The sequence below is a fragment of the Pistacia vera genome, unplaced genomic scaffold (genome assembly GCF_008641045.1).
Source record: "Pistacia vera cultivar Batoury unplaced genomic scaffold, PisVer_v2 Contig100, whole genome shotgun sequence".
NCBI lineage: Eukaryota > Viridiplantae > Streptophyta > Magnoliopsida > Sapindales > Anacardiaceae > Pistacia > Pistacia vera.
The window spans coordinates 772759-800198 of NW_022195028.1; the positions used below are offsets into that span (position 1 = coordinate 772759).

The 27440-nt window shown below is 34.8% G+C and overlaps 2 protein-coding genes across 2 annotated transcripts; one reads left to right on the top strand and one right to left on the bottom strand.

The window, feature by feature from the left end:
• Window positions 1-14802: 14802 nt before the first annotated feature.
• Window positions 14803-18468, top strand: LOC116127968 (TVP38/TMEM64 family membrane protein slr0305-like). The gene is made up of 2 exons (XM_031413667.1): window positions 14803-15124; window positions 17982-18468. The coding sequence occupies exons 1-2, from the start codon at window positions 14823-14825 to the stop codon at window positions 18466-18468; spliced, it is 789 nt and encodes a 262-aa protein (XP_031269527.1). The 5' UTR covers window positions 14803-14822.
• A 4186-nt stretch (window positions 18469-22654) lies between these two features.
• Window positions 22655-26588, bottom strand: LOC116123823 (respiratory burst oxidase homolog protein D-like). The gene is made up of 11 exons (XM_031409591.1): window positions 25801-26588; window positions 25550-25706; window positions 25402-25450; window positions 25170-25283; window positions 24666-25091; window positions 24192-24575; window positions 23891-24102; window positions 23704-23806; window positions 23551-23624; window positions 22962-23467; window positions 22655-22880 (listed from the first exon to the last, which is right to left on the bottom strand). The coding sequence occupies exons 1-11, from the start codon at window positions 26423-26425 to the stop codon at window positions 22771-22773; spliced, it is 2760 nt and encodes a 919-aa protein (XP_031265451.1). The 5' UTR covers window positions 26426-26588; the 3' UTR covers window positions 22655-22770.
• Between the last annotated feature and the right edge of the window lie 852 nt (window positions 26589-27440).

Here is a 27440-nt window from a genome sequence, read left to right on the forward strand (position 1 = left end):
ATTAATTAAAATGCTATCTCATAATATTTAATTATTGATTACATTTGGAAAAATATGAAGCTATTATGTTATTAGATTTGCTATGTTATATATCAGTTGATTATACAATCTATTATGTTATTAAATTTATCATGATATGTATCATAGTAATTTATTATTATTTTTAATTAAAATGCTATATACTTATATATTTAATTATTGATGACATTTAAAAAAAAAAATTCCAAATATATTATATATATAAGAAAAACAAAAGCATCATAATATTTTATTATTGATTACCATTAAAAAAAATTCATCCAAACTAAGCCAAATATAATATAAAAATATATAAAATTAATATATAATAATGTATACCATTTTTTCGAACATAAACGAATGAATAATCGAACAAATTGTTTGCGAACGAATGAATCAGTCGAACGCAATATGTTCGCGAACATAATCGAACGAACATCGAACTGTTTGCGAACAGTTTATTATCGAGTTGAATCAAACAGTTATCGAACGAACATCGAGCTGTTCGCAAACAGTTTGATTCGTTTGCATCCTTATTTGTGACGAGAGGATCAAAACTCACACAGGTTTAAGTTACAATTTGACCCTTCTGACGAGGATTCCTACACGATATCATAACCAATTAACCATATCATTCCAAGGAGATATCACGGCATGGAACTCATTCAATATAAGAAACTCTATGTGAGCATTAACTTTTTTTTTTTTTTTTTTAAGAAATTGTAAACTTTATTAAAGAAAATTAATGAATGAATAAGGTACAGTAGATTAAATATGGACAAAGAGATAAAAAAAAAAAACCAAGGGGAAATAAATCTATAAGAAAATACAGATAAGTCTTGTCTATGTTAATCTTACCTTTCCTATTCTTGCAAGTTCTTTTATATCACAATTGTTATACGAACAACTAACATGACCTGATACATACAAAAGAACGAAAGCAATAACTTATTAAGAGAGTGATAGTAACACAAAAAGTGACGAAATTCGACTATAATATTTTCTCGTAGAACAGTATGCTACATGTACAAAGTTGGATCCCAACTTTGGACTCTTGACTTTTAACTTATGTGGTTGTCGCAGTGGCCGAATCACATTAAATATAGAATGATAGGGATGAGTATGTTACTTTCTTATAATCACTATACTGTTGACATATAAGTAGCTACGTCAGTTTGGATCCTGACATTCAAAGTGTAGCATTAGTTTTCAAAAAAAAAGTCATTCCTTTAAAACTCTCTCACTGTAAATCTTGTGTTGTACCTATATTTGTTAGATCAAACACAAATTTCGAAAGAGTTGTTAGAGTAGGTGCCCTAGAGCCAATCAATTATTGTAAAATTAACTCTGTAATAAATATTTATTTATCAATAAAAGGCATATTCTTCTATATCATGTATGTAATGATATATGTCCTTAGGATGATAGAACCATGACGAGGGTGTCAAGTGTTTCAAATCTTGATAGTGAGAACCCTATGATTACATATGGTGGCCATTCTGGAAACGTCCGTAGTCCCAGTATTATTCTGACCAAGGACACAGATAATATGGTAAGATTATCATAGTGTTGAACGACCCTGTAGAAAGGCAGTGACTGATCTCACTTGTCAAGGTTGTTTGTTGATAACCTGGTGCAACGTATGGGTGCTTGCTAGAGGCAAGTTCACTAGGCAGACCCACCAGATGATTCCATATGAATGGTAACTCCAGTATCTATGGAATAAATCCTCTCACGGATGGTGGTCCATGTTATCCTTAGACTTGAGATCACCGGAGCGCCTTGTGCACCAATTGGTGTAGTTTGACACTAGCCTAACATAATTCTATTCAGAGCTATCAATACGGTAGTGATTGGCTACATTGAGAAGTGTATCGAGACTATGGTAGATCGACAAAGGATTCATCACTCTTGGGTACGGGAGAAGTTACCTCACCAGGTTTTTCAGTAAATGGCACTATTCAGAGCTATCAATACGGTAGTGATTGGCTACATTGAGAAGTGTATCGAGACTATGGTGGATTGACAAATAATTCATCACTCTTGGGTACGGGAGAAGTTATCTCACTGGGTAATTCAGTAAATGGCAATGACACTAAATATTTGGTCACAGTGGGATTGAGTTGTTGCTCAATCCAATTTATTATTCCGGTCATTGGTCTAGTAACTGAATACAAAGATATCAAAGATAACTGAGGTTGGCACTATTTATGTACCTCAGTCTAGATGAGATAACTAATGATGAAAGGATTGGATTGCACGGTAACCATATCATTGACACGTAGTTGTTTCGCTGAATCTGAATCTATCGGGTGGCCATGATGCCTTGCTAGGGGCCAAATCTTGGTCTGTGAGTAGTGAGATGATTAATTGGTGTTGATCGCAATACTACGCACCGCCAATATGATAAGGAGCCTACGGGTCACACACTTAGAAGATAATTTAAGAATCGTTCTTTTTTTTTTTTTTTGTGAAAGGAGTATTTTCGTCTTTTAGAACGAAAGGATATTTTGGTAATCTCATAGTGCAATTAAATTTGCTAAGGTTGTTGCTTGTATTTAATTTTAATATTAAAATTAAAATTAGTGAGATTATATTTATATTTAAATATATGTGCGCATATATTTAAATGGATTATTATTAATAGTTAAATATTAATATATATTAATTGATTTTAATTATATTAATAATCAATTAAAATTAAAATACCATAAAGGGTGTTTTTGGTTGCAAGGATAGATTAACTTAAGAGTCCATGGCTATTCCTATTGGGATTAGGGTTTTTAATTAAGTGACACTATATAAGTGAAACTTAATTAAAATATAAATGACAATTTTTTCATTCATTCATTGAAGAGAAAACCCTAGCCACCTTTTCTTCTCTCTCTCTCTCTCTCATGTTTTCATAGTGAGTGAATCAAAGAATTTTTTATTCACTTAATTCTTGAAGCCTTCTATTAGTTCTAGCAAAACTTTAGTAGGTTTTGCGGATTATCTTCGTGTGGACGAAGTTTGTACGATTCTCTTCTTGAATCGGCATACGAAATCAAAGTATTAAAGGAGCCTCCAAACGTTAGTAATGTGTTCTTAATCATTGTATGAATTATTTACTATGATTTATATTGTACAGATTTTTTCTATTTATTAACATGTAAGCAATTTGATCTATACCCAGATCTTGACGGAGAAAGTGATTGTTTTTTTTATTTTTTTTTTAATTTGTATTTTTCCGCTGCCTTTTCGAGATCAATCACTTATAAGAGTGAGCAACAAATGCTGGATGATAATTGAGGCATACAACCAGTACAAGAATCTGACAAAAGTTTATCAAAATGGTCAGTAAGTGTTTAGAGGTATCCGCAACTTTTGCTCTGAAGATGTCCAAGGTCCCATAAAGAATCAAGTGTTTGTATGCAGATAACAAATTTTGACGCAAACAAGACAAAGTTTTCTTCAACTGACAAAATCAAATCTCACAGAGTAAGAAACATTACGCATCTTACCTGACAATTGGAATTGAGAAAAATTTCATCATCTTCACGACAAAATAAACCAATAGCCCGTACATCAACAAGGCTTCCCAAGTCCCTGATTATTTATATCACTTGATGCCGAAGATTTGGCAGGGAATTGTTTACTTATGTTAAACAACTATTCATATAAACGATTTAATGATTAAGAGTATTATATCGGATATTCTTCTTCATGAGAACTTTCAATTTATGGTTTAACAACAGATTAATAAAGTAAGCTTTCAGTTCCAGATATTATGAAGAGTAATTGTGCCAAGTCAATAATAATTCATTCCAAATGATCCCATATAAGCTATCAGATATTTCTTTTAATGTGTGGTCGATGACTATAAGGAGAAGTGGGAAAAAAATGTTTAGTAGAATCATATTCGAACTCATGGACAAACAAGACTAGTCTTGATGATTTAATGGTGTTCTTGGTGTCTTCAAAATTAAATTTTTATCCTTTTGACAAGTATTGCAAGGTGATATCATAACCACATCATTCGGAACCCGAAGTAAATTTAGAAATGAATAAGGTAAATTTTTCTATGTTCAATCAGCCCGTAGAAACTTACTTGTAGTACAATGATGATGAAGTTGAATAGTGAACACAAACATGCATGCGGCTGAAGACAGAATTCATATACATCTTACCTGAGAGATAGGTGAAAAAACTCTCAAACCTCCGGGCTTTTGGAGGAAGATCCTGAGCTAAATTCTTCCTTACATGAAAACGACAGCCATGTTGGTCTATTAACAATCAAATCCGAGGAAATTTAACTCGTCAAACATCCCAAGTTTGAATTTTAAAAAAAAATGACCCTGAAAAAAGTTTGCATTTTTTTTTTAACTTTAAAAATTTGATGTGGCACACATAAGTATAACTAAACATGCAAAAAGGGGCTAGCGTGAAAAGATTGAAATGTATATGAGTAATAGTCAAATTAATGGAAATCTGTTTAAATTTTGAAAATTAAAAAAGACCCCCCTCACATTCAAAATCGCTTAATCGAGGAGTCCACCCAAAAAATGACCGACGAAAACACCCCATCTCTCTGCAATTTCTGACGATTAAAGTTCTGATTTCTGGCCAATATTTGATCTTAAATATTCGTATTGCTGTTAGTTACACAAAAATCATGGTTGATATTAACAAAGAGGAGGAAAATCCAACCCCACTCCAAATCCTAGAGTCCGGCGGCAGTGGTTGTTCAAATGTTGTCGAAGAAGACGCTCCAGTGGACCATCCGATGAGTGAAGGTGGTCCAATGGCAGAGGACACAATGGTGGCACAAGAATAGAATGGAAAATCCAAAAATGGTTCTGAAGAGGAGGACGCCAGCGAGAATTCAGGCAAGAAGGAGGATGTCGATGAACAAAAGGTACATTTTTTACCATTTGATGAAAAAATTTATTGGTTTGTTTGAATTTGGGGGATATGTAGTTGGTTTTGATTGTTATGGTGGTTGTGACATTTTGTCGAGCAGTTGGTGGGCATTGGGGGAAGGCGAGGGAGGTTGTAGGGAAGTTGTTTGTACGAGGTTAGTGGGTTGGGGATGGTAAGAAGGGGCGGAATAAAGGGGTTCGCGCATGCTGCCTGTGGCCAACCCTGCAATATGCAAGGCAGCCCCCATCCGCCCCCTATTCCACCCCCTCCTACCATCCTCAGCCATCTCTAGTCATCGAACCTACCACAACAGCCTCTGGAGGGCCTGCATTGGCTTCCCTGGTCCTTTCGAAGCCAAAAACACCCCCTCCCCAATGCCCTCGAAGCCCATATCCCCCAAATTGGCAGCCTATTGGTTTTTTTGGTTTCTTATTTTGTTGATATTTAGTTTATATCGATTGTGCAGATTTTCCAAAGCGTAACTTATAAAGACTATAAGTTGGAGGTTGTAATCGATAAGATACCATACTTCCTTACAAGGGTAAAGGTTAGGTTGAGTTGGAAAGTGTTTACGAGAATAAAGGATATTTTAGGTGAACAAAAGAGGGGTATAGACTGATTCAAAGATAGTTTTTTTAATCATTTTGTGGACATAGAAGACAATTGGAATAAGACAGTATGGGGGCAGATAGCACATTATATTTGCTACACTCAGTTAAAAGCAAAAAGCAAAATAAAAAAAATAAATGAATGTGGTTTGTGGTGTATGAGAAGCCACTAGGTTTTGGGATGATGGAATTTGCCTTGATGACAAGCCTAAGATGTGGGGCATTTCCAGAAGCGGAAGAGCAAGAGAGAGTAAAAAAGAGTAGGGTAGCCTAAAACTTTGTTAGAAAGGTTTTGGTAGGGCAGGCATCTATTACGGGACATGATTTAGAGCAGAGGTTAGGAGAAGATGGGTATACCTCTTCGAAGAAATTTAAGATGTGCCTAGTATGGTTTGTGCATTCCATCCTAATGGCTTGTGACTCAACAAAAACCATTAATGTGGATTGGGTGCGATTTACAAACAACCTGAAGTTCTTTAATGCTTATCTATGGGAAAGGTTATCATTTCAACTAATCATTGAGTCCCTACGTGGAAAAGACATGGCGTTAAAGCACTGCCAATATGTTGAGAAGGACATACCAAGCACTTACAATTTGTTTGGCTTCCGATAGGCAACGTAGGTAAATATTAATAGCTTTTTGTTATATTTTCTGTATTATATATGTTTTAATTATGATATGGATTATTTTTTTACAATGTAGGTTTAGATGTATGAGACTGTCCCTGTCCTGGCTAAGGCGGGTAGGGGGGGCAGAAGAAGACTTTGGATGAGCTACCGCAATTTCCTAGGATGTTGCGGTAGCACACCGAGAAGTGTACCCATTGGGACTATGAAAAAATATAAATGGAAAATCAAGAGAATCGAGTAAGATTAAAGAATTAATCTTTTGAATATGCACTTGCTTTTAAATATGGCTTAAATTTGATTGATTTTTTTTTCTTATCGCAAAGAGTCGTCCGTCCCTTCCTCACCCCTACTAGGGGTGAATTGGGAGAGGAGTATGTTACATCATTTGCACACTAGACGGTGTAACAGATGAGGGGATAGATCGCCTAATGTGGGACCTAGAAGGGGTCAAGCATGTGAGTGCAGTTGCAAGGCCACTACTTGAGCATGTGTTTGAGGTCGAGGAGGATGAAGCTCTAGTCGGCAAGAGGGAGGAGGAGGAAGAGGATGAAAAGGTTTGTACATCTCCACCCAATTAGCAAACTGGTATAACAAGTGCTAATTTGTTAAGGCGTCAGCATCGAGAGAATGAGAGGTTTGAGAAGATGGAAGACTGGATGAAAAGGGTGGAGGAGAAAGTTGATAGGGTGGCAGAGAAAGTTGATAGGGTAGAGGAGGAAGTTGATGGGGTATTGAAAATGGTTGAAGTGCAACCTTAGCATAGAAGAGAGAGCCAAAAGAGTAAGCACGTAAAATCTCCTTACACGAGAGTAATGTATGGAAAGAAGAGGAGAATGAAGAAAAAAATGAGGAAGTTCGTGACAGTGGAGAAGCAAAAATGGATGAGGGTGAGGAGGAAGGCGGAAGAAGTAGGGAAGTGAAAATGGAGGAGGGTGAGGAAGGCAGAGAAAGTGGGGAAGTGAAAACGGATAAGTTAAAGGTCGATTTGTATAAGCCAATAGATGAGGAGAAGAAAAAACTATTCTATGCCTATTACAATGAGAAAGAAAGTGATGGTTGTGTGAAGTGCAAAACCGGGGATTATCCCCGAGAGTGGTTTGGAAAGATGTTGATAATAGGCAGGTGACTCGACGACTCGGTAAGTTATTTTCCCTTATTTTTTCTTATGTTTTCCATGAGGCATTGTATACTGAATTGCCTAAGCGATCTCTTAAAACAAAACAAATTGCCTAAGGAAAAATCGTTCTACGGTGTTTGAATAGACACTTATCATGTTGTTTTATTTGATGCAACATATTGATGAGGTGTTGGCACTTATGAGGTTGCGACAAAGCAGTAATGGTGATATTTTGTATCTACACTATGTCATTATTGATATGGCCTTTGGCCAAAGCCTGGTAAGTACATACGACACGTTGATGAGAAAGGCCAATGGTGGAGATGCAACAAGGGGAGGCAAGCAAAAAAGAATGGCCATAGAGGACTTCGACGGTGTCTTTGTTGATTTTTGGTTTGATGAGAGGATGATGCAATATGTACGGGAGAAAGGCCCAAATATGGTAACAGTTGGCCAAACGTGAAAAAAGTATACTGCATCAAAAACACCAATGATATGCATTGTATAACCGTCATTTGGCTACTAGAGGAGGGTTTGCTGCAGATCCTTGATTGCAACCCGAGTATTTGTCAGGAGAGGTAGTTGGACACGGAGATGTAGTCGCTGTGTAAATTGTTCCCGCGACTGTTACTAGACAATGGGATGTTTCAGCACTTGGGTGATGAACTACAAATGGGAAAGTGGCCACACAAGTGTATTCCCGTCCCGAAAAATGACGCAATGTAAATTTTGTATAAAACTTACATAATACAATTGTTTTATAAGCTGATTCTAATGCTAATGTCTTCCTCCTGTTATAGTACTAATTACGGGGCATATGCAGAGTTTAACATGACCAACACCCTAATGGACAGCTTGAATGATGATACAATGAGCAACTTTCAGGAGCACTTGGTTGTTGAGTGCTTCCATGGGCATATGGATCCCTTTTGACTGACCAAAACCCATTCCAAGTCATTGTTGATGCTGTCATCAAAAGGTATGGAAGTTGGACTTAGAGTTTAATAGTTTATGTGAAATGAATTTCTTATTGGCTTGTCTTGAATAATTGGATTGTTTTGAATTGGATTAGCTGGAGTTGTTAGGCGTCAGGCTGTTGATAATTAGGTTGTGGTGTTATGTATGCTTTATTGCCAAGACCAAGGCTAGATAATGTTGGAAGGTGTGTTGTAGAAGAAGATGAAGAAGCTGCTACTGCTGAAGGTGTGCTGCATAATTTTGGAGGATGAGGAAGTGGCTGAAGACAATGATGAAGGAGGATAGAGGCTGCCGATGCTGCTATTATTTTAGGTGTATATAGGACATTTATTTCTTGTTTATAATGTTGTATTTTTGTTTAATTGACACATTTTAGATTTATAGAAGAGCAATTCAATATTTCTTTCCCTCTTTTGACTTTGAGTTTATTTAATAATCTTGTCAAATGGAATTTGTATGTGTTGATGCAAATAGGTTGTCAAATTAAGGAGAAAATATGGAATTAATGTGTTCATGCAATTAGGTTGTCAAATTGAAGAGAAAAGATGAAATTAATATGTGTTGCCCATGATTGCTTAAGTGACATTGGATATCGCTTAAGCGATCAAAGGTTATCCTTACTAGATCGCTTAAGCGATACCTGGAATCGCTTAACCAATCGTACACTTGGGATGATCTTAATTCTGCCTTTGATTAGATCACTTAAGTGACGAATGGTATCACTTAAGCGACCAATACTAGACATACTGGATCGCTTAAGCGAGACCTAGAATCGCTTAAGCGATCATGCACTTAGGATGATCTTAATTCTGCCTTTGACTAGATCGCTTAAGCGATACCATACATCGCTTAAGCGACCAAGGTTAAACATACTGGATCGCTTAAGCGAGACCTGGAATTGCTTAAGCGATCATGCACTTGGGATGATCTTGATTCTACCTTTGATTAGATCACTTAATCGATACCATGTATCACTTAAGTAACCAAGGCTAAACATGCTGGATCGCTTAAGCGAGACATGGAATCGCTTAAGCGATTGTGCACTTGTGATGATCTTGATTCTGCTTTTGACTATATCGCTTAAGCGACGTATCGCTTAAGCAATACCATACGTCGCTTAAGTGACCAAAGCTAAATATACTGGATCGCTTAAGCGATACCAGGAATCGCTTAAGTGATCGTGCACTTGGGGATGATTTTGACCATAATTGGCCTCGGTCGCTTAAGCGATGAATGCTTATATACACTGGATCACTTAAGCGATAACTGCATCGCTTCAACGATCCGTTTTTTTTTTTTTTTTTTTTTTTTTTGAATATTTGACAACCCCATATTAAGTAATGTTAATGTTAACTTCGAACGTTCACAACATCACAAGATTATTAGCGTTAATGTTAAGCGACATCGGTTATTAACACATATTAAGGCCAATTAAGAAGGATTATTTGCAACCTAATTCTATCAACACATATTAAGCCATGTAAGAAGATTATTAACATTAAATTAAACCTCGGGCGTTCACAACATCAAAATATAACAACTACGATATGTGACATACAACCGTATGATATATGGATGAATGTCATAGCACACTAGTGTGACACGTTAGTAGAAAAAGTACCTCATTTCACAAATATGGATGGTTATGATTGAATATAGAGCTAACCCACAATACGGAATATAATTTCTCACTCAAACGTGTACAATATCAAAAGATTGGGGAGATAAGAAGCAAATTGGCCTTGGTCGCTTAAACGACGTTGGCTATCACTTACGCGATCACGACTTATCTATACTAGATTGCTTAAATGATATCGGAAATCACTTAAGCGATGGTGTATTTGAGAATGATTATTCTAAGTATTAAAGTAAATTAGTCTTGATTACTTAAGCAATGTCATCTCTAACCTAAGCGATCATGTACAGATAAGTCATGATCGCTTAAGCGATATACGACATCGCTTAAGCAACCAAGGCAATTTTCTTTGTACTTCACTGTTCCTTCTCAAATTCAAGATTGCTTAAGGGGTGTCAGCTCTCGCTTAAGCGATCATGTACAAATAAGCCGTAATCGCTTAAGCGATGATGACGTCGCTTAAGCAACCAAGGCCATTTTGCTTCTTTTCACCTCAATCTTTTGATATTGTGCACGTTTGAGTGAGAAATTATATTTTGTATTATGGGTCAGTTTTATATTCAATCATAACCGTCCATATTTGTGAGATGAGGTACGTTTTTACTAACGTGTCACACTCGTGACTAATTCAATAAATTGATTGATTTGACACGACAATTATGTTGATAATATTTATTTTGTCTGTCTTACTTTTTTGGGCAGCAGTCAATGCCTTACAAATGTAATATGAGAAATTTTACTTAAACCTTTTTTAAATTAGATGAAAATGAAAAATAATTAATTTTATTTAATAAAATATAAAAGATGATTTATTCAAGGTAACAATTAAATTGAAAACATAAAAAATTGAAAACAACAAGTCTTCAACGGTCGGCCTTGACAACTCTCTCGATTCATTAATAGGTTTTCAACGTTGGCCTTGGCAACTCTCTCGAATTCATCATTTTTCTTGATGGCATAGTTGAAAATACAAGGACATAAAATCAGTTTAATGCACCACAAAAGATTGGCATACAGCTAAGAGAAACATAATAAGTTCATCAGATCACTTAAGTGATCTTCTGTCGCTTAAGCGATCTAGTGTTCACCAGATCGCTTAAACGACCAATTGTTGCTTAAGTGATCTGGTGTTCACCAGATTTGATCTGAGTAGAAGATTGCTTATGTCGCTTAAGGGATCTATTGTTGAGAGCTGCAGATATGAGCAAATCGCTTAAGCAACCGATGATCACTTAAGTGATCTGCTGTTCAAATCTACAGATAACAGTCGATTGCTTAAGCGATCTGCTCTTATTTATAGATCTTACGGCAGGTTGCTTGCTTCTGATAGATTCGAACCTAATTTTCTTGATCTGCATGTGATCGATTCTAGCAACAACTTTCCTCATGGCCAGGTTACTTGCAGATTAAGCATTTATTCATCCTCCGAGGAACCTCACAGGCTGATGGAATACGCTTAACTCTTTTTCTGTCTTCTTGAATGAGGGATGAATGATAATGTCAACTAAACTTGGCGACACCACCTACTGCTCTTCTAGAGGAACTAGATATATCATTTTTAAATAAGCCAGCATGTAGTGGTTTTCCATATAAAGAGGGGAGCAAAGTTCTGTGTAAATTCTTGAACCAAAATCCAGCTTGTGTTGGTGTTTCATTGTTGCTAATGCATGAGGACAAGGTAAACGTTGAATGTCAAACACTTTACAGTAGCAACTTTTACTAAGAAGGTTAACTAGTGCATCTGGACCATAGCCATGCATGGTGAACTCTTGAGCATTGAGAGGATAGGCAAACAGTGCATTTGACAATTTCATGGTTCTCGTAATAATTTTTCAACCAACGGAACAAAGGTTGTGGTAAAATTATCTGACTCTGCACAATGCTCATGGAACCACCATGACAATGTCCTCTGGATTGCATAGAAAAGGCAACAATTGAGAACTCTCTTTCTATTAACAACTTCAAATTTATGGGCTCGGCTATGTTCATGGTCATGACATCGAACCTTCTTCCAAGAAAGTAAGTTCTACTCCATCGCTTGAAACCAACGTCATGCTCAAGATACTTAGCAATTCTATCATCCTTGATTTAGATTTGCCGAAAGTGCTCCTTGAACTCATCAACTCGATAAGCTTTTGCTACCATGTAGTATGTCTGAAGGAGGCTAACACACTTAAACTTTTGTTTTATGTTCTCGCCAAGGTGCCTTATACAGAATCTGTGATGTGCTAGAGGGTAAATAATGGCAATCCTTTTCTTTATAGAGTTGTGCCTATTGGATATTATGCACAACTCATCACTGTCAAGCACTATTGTAAGTAATTGCTGAAAAAACCAAGTCCACGACTTGTCGTTCTATGAGTCAACCACACACCATGCAACAAGATATGCGTGATTCTCGTTATCTTGTGTAGTGGCCACCAACAATGTACCTCCATGTTTTCCCATCAAAAAGCAACCATCAACAGCCAACACCTTTCTCATGTTCATAAAACCCCTTATAGTAGCACCATAAGTAACAAAAAAATATTTAAACCTTATATTCTTGTCCCACTTCAAAGTCGTCTTGCTACCTTGGTTTGTCAACTCAAGCATATAATGGTACACTTCTAATACTGCGTACCTATGCTCTTTTGTGCATGTTGTCTCCCTTTCCAGCATTTCTAATAACTAATATCGCATCCCAACTCTGTGTGCACAAGTCTCTGAATGTCCTTAGGAGATAGACCTTTCCCTTCAACAAACTGACTTTTGACAAATTGTCCAATAACATCAGCGGAGGCTTGTCGATGCTCGCATGAAATATGTCTCAACCCATATGTGTGCTCATGGGTATATGTGCTAACAATAAATTTTTCGGACTCCGTCAACCTTCTACAATAAACCCGCCACTTGCACTTTCGGTCACGACATGCAACCGTCACTACCGATGAATTAGACTTTTTGATGATGAACTCAAAATTACCTCTCATCGCAACAAGTTTTAGCTTCCTCACCACTTCCTTCTTGTTGTCAAATAAATACCCTACGCGCAAGCTTGATCCATCAGTAAAAACATGAGGTGATTCACTAGTACCCACAATTGTCGCCTCTGAACCTATATAAAGGACCATAATGTTCTCTTCCTCACAAACTACACCTTCTGCATAATATGTATTTATAGGAATCTCTACATCTGCAGAAACATGTATGGGGTCCTCCTCGTCCACATTTTCATTCTGCCCCACATGACCAACCTCTTCTACAGTGTCCTTCTCACCACCCAAATCAACGCATACTCTTGATTTTTCAATAAAGAAATCAATGCCCTCGTAGTTAAAATTAAAACCAGCATTCTCCCCACCCAAATCACTGCTAACTCTTGAACCAACTTCCAAAGCTTTATCCACAACCGAAACCGTTAAAATCGGCCTCAAACCATTATTGCCCACATCAAGCATATATAACTTCACATCTTTATTAGACATTAATACAACAGGGGGTACCTTAAAATTTATAGGAACTCTGCTTAAAACATACTTCACAACTATATCACTACGTGAGCAACTCAACCCACATTTTCTAGTGATTTCATCAATCAACTCATTAAAACTAACTTCTGTACTCACAATAATTGCTTTAACTTGTTTGCTCTTACCAATCCACTTCCAACAACTTTCTTCCTCCACACACTCACCAAAATAATCAACATCCAAAATAACTTGTCACATGTCTAATAATAGCCAAGTACCTATAATGCAAGAAAACAAGAATTATTAATCGATATATTAAGGGTTGACAGATTTTAAAAAGCATCTACAAAGTCACTTAAGTGATGTGGTGTATCGCTTAAGAGATCTAGTATATCGCTTACTGGATAGCTTAAGCGATCTGGTATAAATAAGTCTGATCGCTTAAGCGATCTTCTACCATATATCAGACTTATAGCAGATCGCTTAAGCAATCTTTTGCCATATACCTAATCGCTTAAGCGATCTGTTACATTATACCAAACATACTAGCTCGCTTAAACAATCCATCAGATCTAGAACACATTTTTAGTCATCTCCATCTACAATCGATGCTACCACCTTAGCTGTCCACAATGCAAAAAAAATATTCAACAAATTTCACTCATTTCAACTTGCATTACATCAAACACAACCCAAAAACCTAAGCAACTAAATCAAAATCATAACCCAAACCCAAACCCAATCCATCATTAAGTTTTTGTAAATCAAAATATAAAATGCAAAGAAGAGATACACATACCTGGATGAAATGTCAGGAGGAGGAGGAGGAGGCGGATCTTTGACAGAGAAGATGTTAACGGTGGAGGAAGAAGAAAATGTTAATGGTGGAGGAAGAAGAAGATGTAGACGAAGAAGAAGATGTAGACAAAGAAGAAGATGAAGATGTAGTCGAAGAAGAAGATGAAGATGTAGATGAAGCTAAGAAGAAACAACAACTAGGGGAGGGATACGTTAATGGCGGGAGGAAGAAAAAGAAGGTGTTTGGGTTTGTTTGCAAGAATTTCAAGTTTTTGGGGACATAGTATAACTTTTAAAAGATTACACAATACTTTATTAATCCTAATTAACCACTAATCATGTTTAATTACCTTTACTCAATAATAAAGCTATTTAATTAATACTTTAAAACTTCATGGTTCTTTAATTGAATTTGAACTTAAACGTGGTCTTTTAATAAAATGCGCCCTATCGTAACACTAAAACATGAACTCATCCTGTTATAAATTTTAACTGTGAGACTTTGTTATTATATGAAAGCCCAATAAAAAATGATGTGAGTGAATTTTATCAATGGGCTTTTTGAGAAATGGGCTTTGAGCCCAATATTTCAGTAAACAAGAAGTCAAGATTCTTGTCGTCGTCTTCATCTCGATGCTGAGCTGCGCAAAGTCTTACAGAACCCAAAAACAAGAGAAACAACAATGGCGAAATGGTGGAAAATAGGATTGATAGTAGCCGTAATAGCAATTTTAAGGCAATTAAGCAAGCAATACGGATGGGACAAAGACGCCACCATCAAATTTCTGGGCGAGTGGTCCGATCAACTCGGCGTTTGGGCGATGCCAGCTTTTGTTGGACTTCACACTCTCACTATCGCCCTTTGTTTGCCTTACGCCGTCTTCTTTGAGGCAGCTGCTTCTCTTCTTTTCGGGTTCTTCCCAGCTGTGCTTTGTGTCTTCTCAGCTAAGCTTCTTGGAGCTTCTCTCTCATTCTGGATCGGCAGGTTCTTTTCTTTTACCTTTCTTGATTTTTAATGTTATTTTGTGTTTTTATTTTACCCATATTGGTTATTAGGAGATTGCAGGTGAATTTTTTTTGTTTAGATGTTTGATTTATTGTTTGAGAGTGTTTTGGCATTTTAGAAGATGGATTGATTTAATATACTTTAACAATATGTATGCAAAGTTCGGAACTTCGGATCACAACTTTGGATCAGTATCATATTTGCAGAAAAGTAACGCACTCAGTCAGTGCTATATTAAGAATAATTAATGTGGCGTTGTTACTTCAAGATTCAAGCTTTTTAAGTCTAGCATTACTCAATGAAAACTACTTGTGGCTTTGTGTAATTGCATGTGTTTGTTTGGTTTATTGTTGAAAAGTTCATGAGAATCCGAGGTCGTTGAAGTTGTCTTATTTTCTCGAGTTGGTTTTAATTGGTTTGCTTATGCACCTAAAGTGCAATTATATATCTTGTATTCATAAGTGAAAAGGTAGAGATTCTCTTTGATTTTAGGTAATAAAACCGTCTATAATGTATATGGCAGTAATTTTATTCCAAGTTTTAGATAAAACATTGACTTAGAGTATTATCAAGGGTTTGCTCATTTGTGGAGAATGTATGATGATGATGTTCTAGTCTGTCATTTGAGGGGATCCTAGGCCTTATTTATAAATATGTTTGTGTCAGTTGCATTTTTGTGGTGTATGTAAAAACTTTTTCTTGATTGAATCTAGAACTTAAGATCGTTTTTGTTAAGTCTATTAGGTGTTTTATCCATGAAAGAAGGATTTATGATCTTAGTACATGATAATCATATTGGGATTTATACTCAAATTTAACAGGATCATAGCATTACTCTGTGTTTCCTTTTGGATGCAGAATCCTTAGGAATTCATGCTGTATATTTGAAATTCTTCAGATATGGACCTTTATTACGGACTTTAAATGAACACCTAACTCTCAAATACGTAAATTGATTGAAGTATGGTAAACTTTGCCTTTTATTTTTTAATATTTTTTTAATCTATCAACGAGTTTTAGTTGAGACCAGTACATTAAGTTTTGTTTTTAAATATTGACATTAGCTGAAAATTATTAATATTCCAAAACAGAACTGTAGTTTAGTTATCTTTCTTTTTTGGATGAATTTTGAAAATTCTGCCTCTATATGGAATCTACTAAGCTTATCATTTGGTTATGTAGCTCCTGTTATTGAGAGGAGCTGCTCTTTTGGTGTCAATTACAAGAGATTTCCAAGATACCTCATTTTTCTTCATCTTTCATAACTGGATAGGGGCTCTGAGTTGAGGTGTTCTGATTTTGTGGTTTTTGGGGTGCTGTTTTCTCTCTCTTTTCAGTGTTCATATATACAAGATTTTTGTGATTTTTGTAGTGATTTATGTCTCTTACAGTGGACACCTGGTCCTCCTTTGTATCTTTTTTCTATACTTCAATATGCTAGTGTTTCCTATCAAAAAAATTGATAGGAGAGTTTTCGGATGATTTGGGAGAGTAGTGGAGTTTGCAGTTGATTGTTTAAATGGATTGAATGCATTTGTTTATTGTTTATTGTTTATTAAATATATTAATATGAAATAATATGTAAAAAAGTTGTGAGCATTGAGACTTTTTAAAGTCTCCATGCACAAACTGAAATGTCTTGTGCTGACAGCTTAATACTTTAACAATTTTGTGGTTTTTAGCCCTTCCAATTTATGACACAGTGTATGCTAGAGGTCCACAATTTAGCAATTATCTTCGAGCCTGTTATGTGTGGACCTAAAATGTAGACTTAATATCGACAGCTCAACTCCAAGAGGTGTGAGTTGATAAAAGTTAACAAAATTTTATTTTTTTATTTTTGTTAACTTGAATTTAATAAAAGACAAAATTTCATGAATTCATTTCTACTCTTGCCTCTTAGAGTTGAGGTATAGATTTAAAAAAAAATGGGGATTTCCACAAAAGAGAATACCTATATATATATTAGAAGTTCTCAGATTGAATCTTGGTTTCATTTGCACATAAAATATGTGGTTGCCACATATTAGGTTTTGGGTGTTACATAAAAAATTGGAAAATACCAATTGGTGTTTTTAAGGGTACCAAAACCAATGTCTGTGCAAGTGTTAGATGAAATATTTGACTCTTTTGTTCTCATCATGGTTCTTAAATAGACTTTAATGTAACCTTACTCCCAAATAAAATAAAATAAAAAAAAAAAAAATGGAAAATCTCAATAGAATGGATAGATTTGTAGCAACTCCTCTGACTCAAAAACAAATTATATCTGAACAATAGAGATATTTTTTTATTTTATTTGTAAGTCTAGCAATCAATAAGTCTAATTCATGCTGCATTTTACAGCATGTCGGCATTTGGAAACAAGTCGAATAATAAGTGTGCTGAAATACTAACTTTTAACTGTAAGAGTTCCAAAATTGTAAACTATTTATTAGAAAATGGATTTAATATTGAAATTTTGTGTGATACAAATTGAGGTTAAGATAAGGAGAATTGTCCAGAATTTAATTGTCTTGGTGGAATTATGCAATTTTTACTTTAGCATGATTGATAGTTTTCTTTTTCCTTCGTTTTCCTGAAACTGTGTTTTTGTATTGAATAATAAAATGCAAAGGTGTCACATACTTACAACCTGTTCTAGAGAGGACACCTTGAACCAGGAAACATAAATAAATTCACCATGACTTACAGAAATGGTTTGTTTCTCTAAAATATTAGAATTTCTATATCTTGAGCCAAAACACTTCCCTTAGGATTCTGCCTCTTTTGTTGCTCTCTCTGTGGTTTTTTAAATTTCTTTTGAGAACCCTTTTGACATCGTGGATTTGTTCAGGCTAATTTTCAGGAGTTCAACATCAGCAATGAATTGGGTTCAGAGTAACAAATACTTCCATATTCTTTTAAGAGGAGTTGAACGAGATGGTTGGAAATTTGTCCTTCTTGCTCGCTTCTCACCCATGCCCTCATATCTCATAAACTATGCCTTAGCTGCCACCAAAGTTGGTTTCGTGGTGGATTTTCTGCTCCCTACAGTTATTGGCTGTCTGCCAATGATCTTACAGAACACGTCTATTGGCAGCCTCGCCGGTGCTGCTGTTGCTTCAGCATCTGGCTCAAAAAAATCTCAGGTCTGGACTTACCTCTTTCCCCTACTCGGGATTGTATCAAGCATTGCAATTTCTTTGCGGATCAAAAAGTACTCTACCGATATCACAGTAACCGAACTCTCTAGTGAGTCAGGTCCTGACACTAAAAAAAATGTAGACTCTTCTCATTCCTCCAAAGGTGAAAAAGGAAAGGGTATGAAAATAAGTCAATAACAGATTTTATTAACGCAATTTTGTTTTTTCATTTAGCGTACTTTAGTTATCTTCATACGTCATGTTTTGGAACTTCAGAACCATCATATTTGCGATGTACTGCTAATATCTAAATTATACACTTCTTTGAGGTTCGAAATTGGCTTCTTTTGTGTTTCTTTTCTTGAACCACAGAGAGGTACTTTGAAGTCTTTTGTCAGGTTAATTAAGTTAACCAAGTTTGCTGAAGGAAAATGCTTAATGTTGGAAATTTTCAAACTAACCAAACAAAAATTCTAATTAACATTGGACCGCAAAGTCCGCAAAGTCTCAATGCTGATCTGCATTCCACTTTGCTTGACTTGTGAGTTTATGTCGTATGAGACACTGCATCTCTATTTCTTGGAGTGAGAAACCAATTGCATCCTTAAGTCTAAATTACTTTCGATCATATTATTGTTTATTCTAAATATAATCCTGACATTGCTTGTCACTATTTATATGCAAACATGGAGTGATACACTGTTTCCTTGACTATTAGTTTGTATATTTAGGTGTAAAATATTTTCTAATTTTCTGTTTGTTGTGGAACTCTAGAGAAATTAAGGTTCAAGGCAGGGAATTAGTTTAGAAAACAGAAGATAGAATAGATTTATTGAATTTAGCCTAATGAAACCAATAGGACGTCGTTTTAAGTTTTATTGGAACACAAATAGGAGTTATTTGGAATAATCCTCAAGAAACCATTCAAAAGGTTTGGAAAGGATGGTCTTGAGAATCTCATAGAAATGTCATTGTATCAAAAACTTATCTGTTATTATCTTTAAGACATTATCATAGGTGCTTTTCATGTAGATCTTAAGTTTATGCCCTATCTAAAGTGAAGAGGGAAACTCAATTTCTGTGATTTCTTTTATAAACCGTTTATTTTCTAAGATTATTAGATATCTTGATCCGATGAGATGAGTCGATGATAATTGTTCGTCGAGTAGCTGAGGATGATTTGTTATCATACAAGAACAAGATGAGTTCTTCTTTATTGTATTATCATTGATATTCTTTTATAATTAGCATTCATCAAATATAGAGTTTACCATATGCCTGTGACGCAACTGATATTATGAGAACGAGGGTCGGTTTATGAGTTAAATATATTTTGGTCTCTGAGGTTTGGTCTATTGATAGGTCCAGTAGAATCTGAAAGTAACACTTAGGTCCTTATTAGTTACCAACTATTTAATTTTTTGTAAAAGTCTAAAATGCCCTTAATCTTGTGTCATGTAAAAGTAATTATTAAAAAAAAACTATTGTTAACTGAAAATTTTGTCAAAATTTTAGAATAAGTCTATTAATTATGAGAAAATAAAAATTGAAAGATGAGGGTTATTTTAGACTTACATAAAAATTCTTCAAAAAACTGGCAAAGACCTAGGTGTTGTTTTCAATTTCTATTGGAATTTTTGGTGTTTCAAAGTAGGGTTAACCAAGAAGTTAACTTATTCGATTTCTAATATATTTGGAATCAAAATAATGAAGATACAAATTTTTTTTTTTCTTTTGACTTCTCATGGACACGTTAATTTCAAATTAAAAATTTGTAGATTAATTTCAAATCAAAACAAGAATAAAAGTAAAATCCTTAGATACATTGGAAGATAGGTTGTAGTGGGTTTAGAGATGGATATGTAGAATTTTCCTAAAATTTATTTTCAATTTAAGCATTCAAAAAATGGAAAAGGAAAGAAGCTTTTGGTGATCTTGAAAGGGAAGCTTCCAAGCATTAATTTATTAAGTTCCATTGTTGGGTCAAATTTGTGTAACAATTGACTATGAATCCCTGATTAACCTTCGATTCAAGTATAAAATTAAATGTGGTAAATTGTATTTGAAGGAAGCTAAATTGTGATATTCAACAAATTATGGGGGCCAATTTATTTTAATCAGATAAAAAATTTGCCTTTAGATTTTAGAAATAATACAAATCCATTGCCGTTGAGGAGTGATGAGTTAATAAATATTTATTTTAACAGTAGAAAGATATTTGTACTATACATTATATTGTCGTTTAGGCAGTCTCAAACAATAGGTCTCATTTGGATTTGGATGATGTATACTCTCCATCAAGTGCATGTATCTTGTCATCTCAAATGTTGAGGTCCAGGCTAATGCCAGTGAGTGTTTTACGCGTAGAAGAATACAGGTCATTGAAGTGGGTGAATTTTGTTTGATTCAATTTTGTCTTCATTGGGATTATTATGTCAAAAAGGAAGATTTGCTTTTTGAAATAAGGGCATTAAAATAATTGACATAATTAATAATTTATAGTTTGGCCAATGACCATGGTTTGGTTTTTCCAACATCTAACCACGCAAGTTAGGTTAAATCCAGGCCACTTTGTAGAAAAGACAATATTCGATGTAATTAAACGTTCATCTTATTTTTGTTTAAGTTGTGTTCATTTGACAATAATAGATCACATTAACGTGTATGATTGATATGTGTATTGTAATTCAACGTCTATCTCGAATCAGTCTCATAACATCTATGATTTGTAAACCATTAGCACATTAACACGTGTGATTTGCACGTTTGTCGTAATTAAACACTTATCTTAAATTACATTAATGTCAATAAATGTAGTTATACATTATATATATCGTGTTTAAAACAACCTAATTTGAAAACCTTAACACGTGTGATTTGATAATGAAACACTTATCTTAAATTACATTAATAACGATATATCATGTCAATAAGTGTAGTTGTACACTATATATATCATGTTTGAAACAACCTCATTTGAAAACCTTTCCGCTAGTTCATGTGGATGGAAGTAACATGATTATAATGTTGACGTCATGCATTTAAGGGGACACAATGGCAATCAAGTAATCAGATTCATTGAAAATTATTCTCAATTATTGGTCTATTGTTTCTATCCATCTAATTGAAACATAATAATAGTAATGTTAAGTTAATATTTTAAGTAAGTGATTGAAACATAATAATAATAATGTTAAGTTAATGTTTTAAGGAAGTGATTGAGGGATTTGATAAGGACTCTTGGGTATATTATTTAAGAGGTTTTGAGTTTGAGTCATTCTTCAGTTGTTAATAGGGGTGACCACTGAAACTCTTATCCGACTGATAGTTTCAGGGTATCGGGAGATTAGTTGAGATATGCGTAAGACACCCTCGGTCATAAAAAAAAAATGTTTTAGGGGAGTACTACAATACAATTAGATATGAATTTAAGGGTTTCAAATGGATGTAACTTTCAAATTTCAAGGATATATGTCCAAACCCTTATAAAATTGAATGTAGATCAAAACATTGGATGGGACAAAACCTCCATCCAATAATCATATATATAAACACCCATCTTAGATTTTTTAATAACAATATATAATATCATCAACTGTAATTTGTACGTGTCGTGATTTAACCCACCCACTATAAACCTTACTCAATTATTGTTATCACTGTTCCTGTGGATGGAAGCAACATTTGACAATAATATTGAAGTGATTTTAAACATGGTGTATTTTTTTATGTGTAAGGCTGAGAAATCTTTATATTATATAGACTTTATCTCAATCATGCAAAATATTTAAATTGATAATTTAAAACTTTATATCAAAATTTGTGTACAGAAGTGAAGGACCATTGATTTTCTTACATATTTAAATTAATATATGCTTTTGCTTTTTCTCTTTTTCTTGCCATTCTTTTCAGTATAATTTCCTTTTTCATGTGCATTTAAATTTACTCATTAAAAAAAAATCTAACAGTGTGCTCTATACTGATGATTAGATAAGTACGAACATTTTAGTATAACTAAACTCTTTTGTTTATTGTTAGTTTGGAATAATTTTTTTCAGAAATTTAATGAAAAAGTGTAGCAATTTAAAAATTACACTTGAAAACCCCAATAAACTGTTATTTATCATTGAATTTAACAGAAAAATTATAATGCTTCTAACAAATTTTCCAAATTTTAAAAAGATAAATTTTTTTTAGTAAATTTCCGATCCGGATACTATATGGTGAGAAAATTCATCCATTAAATTGTATAAAATAATTAAATTAGTAGAAGACAGTTAGTAGCCGAAAGATTGGACTTTGAGACATGAATTAATGAATATGATTAATATTAATTTTCAAAAATATTACAAAGGGTATCACTAGCGTTAACCCAATTAAGATTTCATCACGTGTGGTAGGACTAAACTAAATTAAAAGCTAAACTATTTGCAATTGGGTGATGTAATTTTTGGTGATCCCAAGGCATTATCAACAATCTCAGTCTTATCATCTTCATGTTCAGAAATTCTCTTTATGAAAATCAAACTTGGTGGATGTCTTGTGAGAAAAGTCCAAAGCCAATTGCTTTAGCTCCTTTGTTAGTGCCGGTGCCCCACAATAGAAAACTCCTGCATAAAATAATACACAAAACTTTAATAATTTGGTTCATTTTTCAACAATAATTTGGCAGAAAGGTAAATTGAACTTACCGATTCTAGAATCTGGGTGATGGAGTGCAATTTTCTTGTAAACTTGTCTCCAATTTGGCTTTGCAAAATGGGATTTAACTCTTGTTCCTGAGACCACATCCACACCATTCTTAGCATGTTGTAAAGATTGAAGCATTGCTATCAATGCTGATCTTGCATCTCCTTCTTCATACACACTTGTGCAATAGTTGTGTAATTCTATTACTTGCTTCTCATCCATCTCCGCCACTTCGTTCATTATCCCTTTGAACCACTCGAACGAACCCTGTTCACGCGTCACCCAATAGAAATATGCCTTTTGTGTTTTGAAGGATCCTTTGCCATTTGATGATCTCCCGCTTTCTATATCTGAACTGTAATCCGATTGCATATTTTTTATTATGTCCTTGACAATACTGATCATGGGTGTTGCTCCAATTCCTAATCCCACAAGTAGCACCACATCATACTGTTTATAGTCTTGTGCTGGTGCCCCATATGGACCATCTATCAAAATCTTGGGAAAGCTGCATTTCAATCAATTTAATAAAACATTATTTTAAATCATCGTGATTCATATTCTCGACAACAACAGGATATATATATATACCTTGGGTTGCTTCCTCCTTGCATAAAATCGGCTCTAAGAAGTCCACTTTTTCCGGCCGGTGGGGGCTGACAAACCTTAAATTATATAAACACAATACAATTAGTCAAATAATAATTAAAAGACTTTAAATCTGATTTAAACACAATAACTAACCTCGGAGAAAACAGTTCTGAGTTGTCGAGTCCAGTCACCAAGAGTTCGGATGTGAACACTTAGATAGTCATCTCCGGGGGCTGAAGTGATAGAAAATGGGTGCCTGTCAAAAAAGATATGGGTGCTTTAGTGTGATTCAGTTAACACACAATTAATTAGAAGTAAAATTACTCAATCTTAGACCCACCATTCAAAAGGAGAGACAGCTGCGCAATTGACAAACATGTATTGTCCACTCTTGTATTTGAAGCCTTGAGGTTTTGACATGTGCAATGCCAATACATTTCCAGGATAAACAGCAACCTTTAGAATTTTAACAGGCTTTATGCTTGATCTAAAAGCCCTAATCAACCTCTCACAACCATAAAGAAGAACCGGCACGGCGAGATACATCCATGTCTGTAATTATCATTAACAAAAACAGTTAAGATTAAGAGAGAATTTCGATTTTGAAAGAAAGAGCACAACATAGTTGAATTAACATTTACCGTTTTCTGATACCAAGTCTTGGTGAGGTAGAGATAAATTCCATGAACGACAAGAAGAGTGTAGACTATAACGAAGAGATGGTGTGAGTACCAAAACGCGTTGAAACCGGTGAGTTTTCTTAAGGGTTTAGGGAGGTTGAGCTTGTTGCGTCGAAACCAAGGGGTGGCGAGTGTAAAAGCGATAGCCATCAACACCACCATTATAATCCCTGTAATTCCTTCAACTCCCTTAACAAACCACCAATAACTTGTTGGTTGATCCCCAAAATATTTCTCCATGGGCTCATATTCCTCCTCTGAGGCATTTAGAAGCCTGGGAAAATCACAAGTCAAATGAGCTCCACCATGAAGAATAACTCCAATTGCAATCCCCACAGCAATCACCTGAACAAATTAAACCAAAGGGCACATCAATAATTTGCAAAATCAACCCTAAACAATGTCGAAAATGTTGCTTGTGTTACAATTTATTACCTTATGGAAATTCAAATTGTCATCAAAGGGCACTACAAGGCCTAATTTGGTCTTGTTTCTAAGCCAAGTTATGGTGTTGCGGCAAACTGGTAGTAAAATCAAAGCCATGTTGAATTTAAGAGTTTCTGCTCCTCCCTTAGCAATGCAAACACAATACCCCATCACATCGTACGCGGCTCTGTGTCGATATTGAATGAACTTATACGCGAATAATCCCGAAGCAATTCCGAGCCACAACATCATAATCCAGATTCTTTGCCAATTATCAATGAGAAAATACTTCATTTTCTCATAATTTCTGGTCACAATGTTGCTCTCTTGTGTAGGCTGCAACTTCTGGCTCAGTAATTGACTCAGAATTCTACTATCTCCAACTCTCACAGATTGATTTGGTGCTTGCAATAGCAGGGTTTCCAGGTTATGAACCTGTTCAAACATTAATTAATTACATAATTAAACATCGGAAAATTAAAAATTAATGAGTCAAATTTGTGAATTAATTACCATAATGTATCCAGCATTATCAGGGTCTAATTCTTCCATAATCAAAGCTGCATATTCCTCTGCTTGCTTCTGAATGTTTGATAGCTTGTTTGCAGAAGCACTAAGAGTTATAATCTACAAAAAAACAAAACCAAATTCAACTTGTTAATTAATAAGAAAAAAGTCAACAATTTCTAAACTTGTTATTGGTGAATGTGAACGAATTGATTTGACCAGGTATGAATTCACCAACCTCTTTGACTTCTTCTTCTGTGATTCTTCCATCATGATCTTTATCAACCCTATAATCACCAATAATTGTGTAATTAGTAAAAAGTGCATATAATTAAGAAAACAAACATCAATCTTAATCCCAAAAAAAAAGAAAGAAAGAAAATTACATGTCAAAGAAAGTCTGCAGCCTGGAATCAAAACTCTCATCAGAAATTTGATCCCAAAATAGTTTGAGTTGTGCCTTTGTAATCGAATCTCCAGTTATATTATGCTTCCTCGCCAGCGCCATAAATAATTCTCCCGCAAACTCCTTCGAGTTCATACCTGCAATAAAAATCGATAGTTAAGTGATTAATTACATCGATCATCATCATAAATTTTAACTTCTCGGCGATCAGTAGTAGTAAAATTATGTCACCTATACATTCGCCGAACATGGAGCTCTGAAGCATGCCGTTTGTGGAGGCTGTGAGGTCGTTGAATCGCTTCTCGACAGAAGACCATCCATTTCCAGAAGCTCCAGTTTTGGCAGTGATAAACTTGAGGCCTTTCAAGGCGTGCGCAGCAGCTGATTTTGTGCGATCAAACCGCCTGCTCGATCGTTTAGTAAACGAAGCAAGGCGTTTCAGCTCCTGCGAAACCTGTCTAATATGTGACGAAGTGTTGCGGAACAAGGAAGAACGAACGGAAGAGGATTTGTTCTCCAACGTCTTTTTGGCCAACAAAGACAGCTCCGGATCGTCATGCAGAGCTTCTCCGCCTCCGGCATGGTGCACGCTATGCACTGCAACCGAATCGTCGCGAATGTCGAGAGTAATCTCAACGTAGTTATCATCATCAGCAGGATTACTGGTGGAAGCTCCTGGATTTGAACCGTTTATTATCTCTGGAGAGAGATTGAACCTCGCGCTTTTCTTGGATGCCCTTTTGTTGTTATGAATAGCGGCCCCAAGAGGGCCACTGAAGGCGGTTCTGTCACTGGAAATGCTCTCGGTATCGGAATTGTTATCTGAATACGCGCCTTTCCCGTCTTCAGTTCTCATTCTGAAGAAGATAAAGCTGGCTAAAAAGTCGATTCACTTTAGAACTGAACGAGATGAAGACGGTGAACAAGTTTATATAGAAATGGGAAAGAGAAAGGGATCGAAGAAGAAGATTTTGGAAGTGTTAGGCTTTTATCTAATCAGTTTAAATGATGAATTTCTGATGGAGGGTGTTCTTATATAAGAGAGAAGTTTGTATGAAAACGCGAAAAGGAAGAAGGTTGGAGGAAAAGCATGCCGGTCAAATTGACCTTTTAGACCAGAGAATGGTATTTTTATTTATTTATTTATTTTGTATGTAGGTATTTTATTTTGTATGTATACGAAATGATTAAAATATAATGAATACCAAATGGTAAGAAATTTGTGTATGATTTTCTTCTTTGTGTTCATTGACTTTGGAACCTTCTGATCAAATCAAATTAAGGGTTTAGATTCAACGGCTTTAGCTTTGGCATTTTATTCAACTAAATATATAATCCTCAATTTAGCCTCAATAATTTGTAAATATCGTACTATTTCATATCCTATTGATAGTCATTACCCTTTGGATTTTGATTCAACTTTAAAGCGTTGTTACTTTGATCGTCTAAAGACTGTGAATAACATTTTTAACATTGACTTCGTACACAATATATATATTTAAATGAAATTCATTTTTTTTCATATTCTATGTCTATAAATAAAAAAAAAAAAAAAAATCTTGTACTGAATTTTACCTTGATGGATTATTGTTACACCGAAGTAGAGGTTAAATTGACAATATTGTTTACAATTACTTATAAAAAAAAATCAACTATTCAAAATCAGTATTGCAATACATACAAACTATGTATGTTTGACGTCTAATTTCCTTAAGTTTATTTAATTTATTTTCTAAATTTGAAGTGATCTGATTTTCTTAAAACATATAAATTTGTTTAAAAAGTTTATACATACATTAACATTGATTTGATTTAATGGGATGATGTAATTATTAGAAATTAATTCACATAAATTTTGATTTTTTAATAAA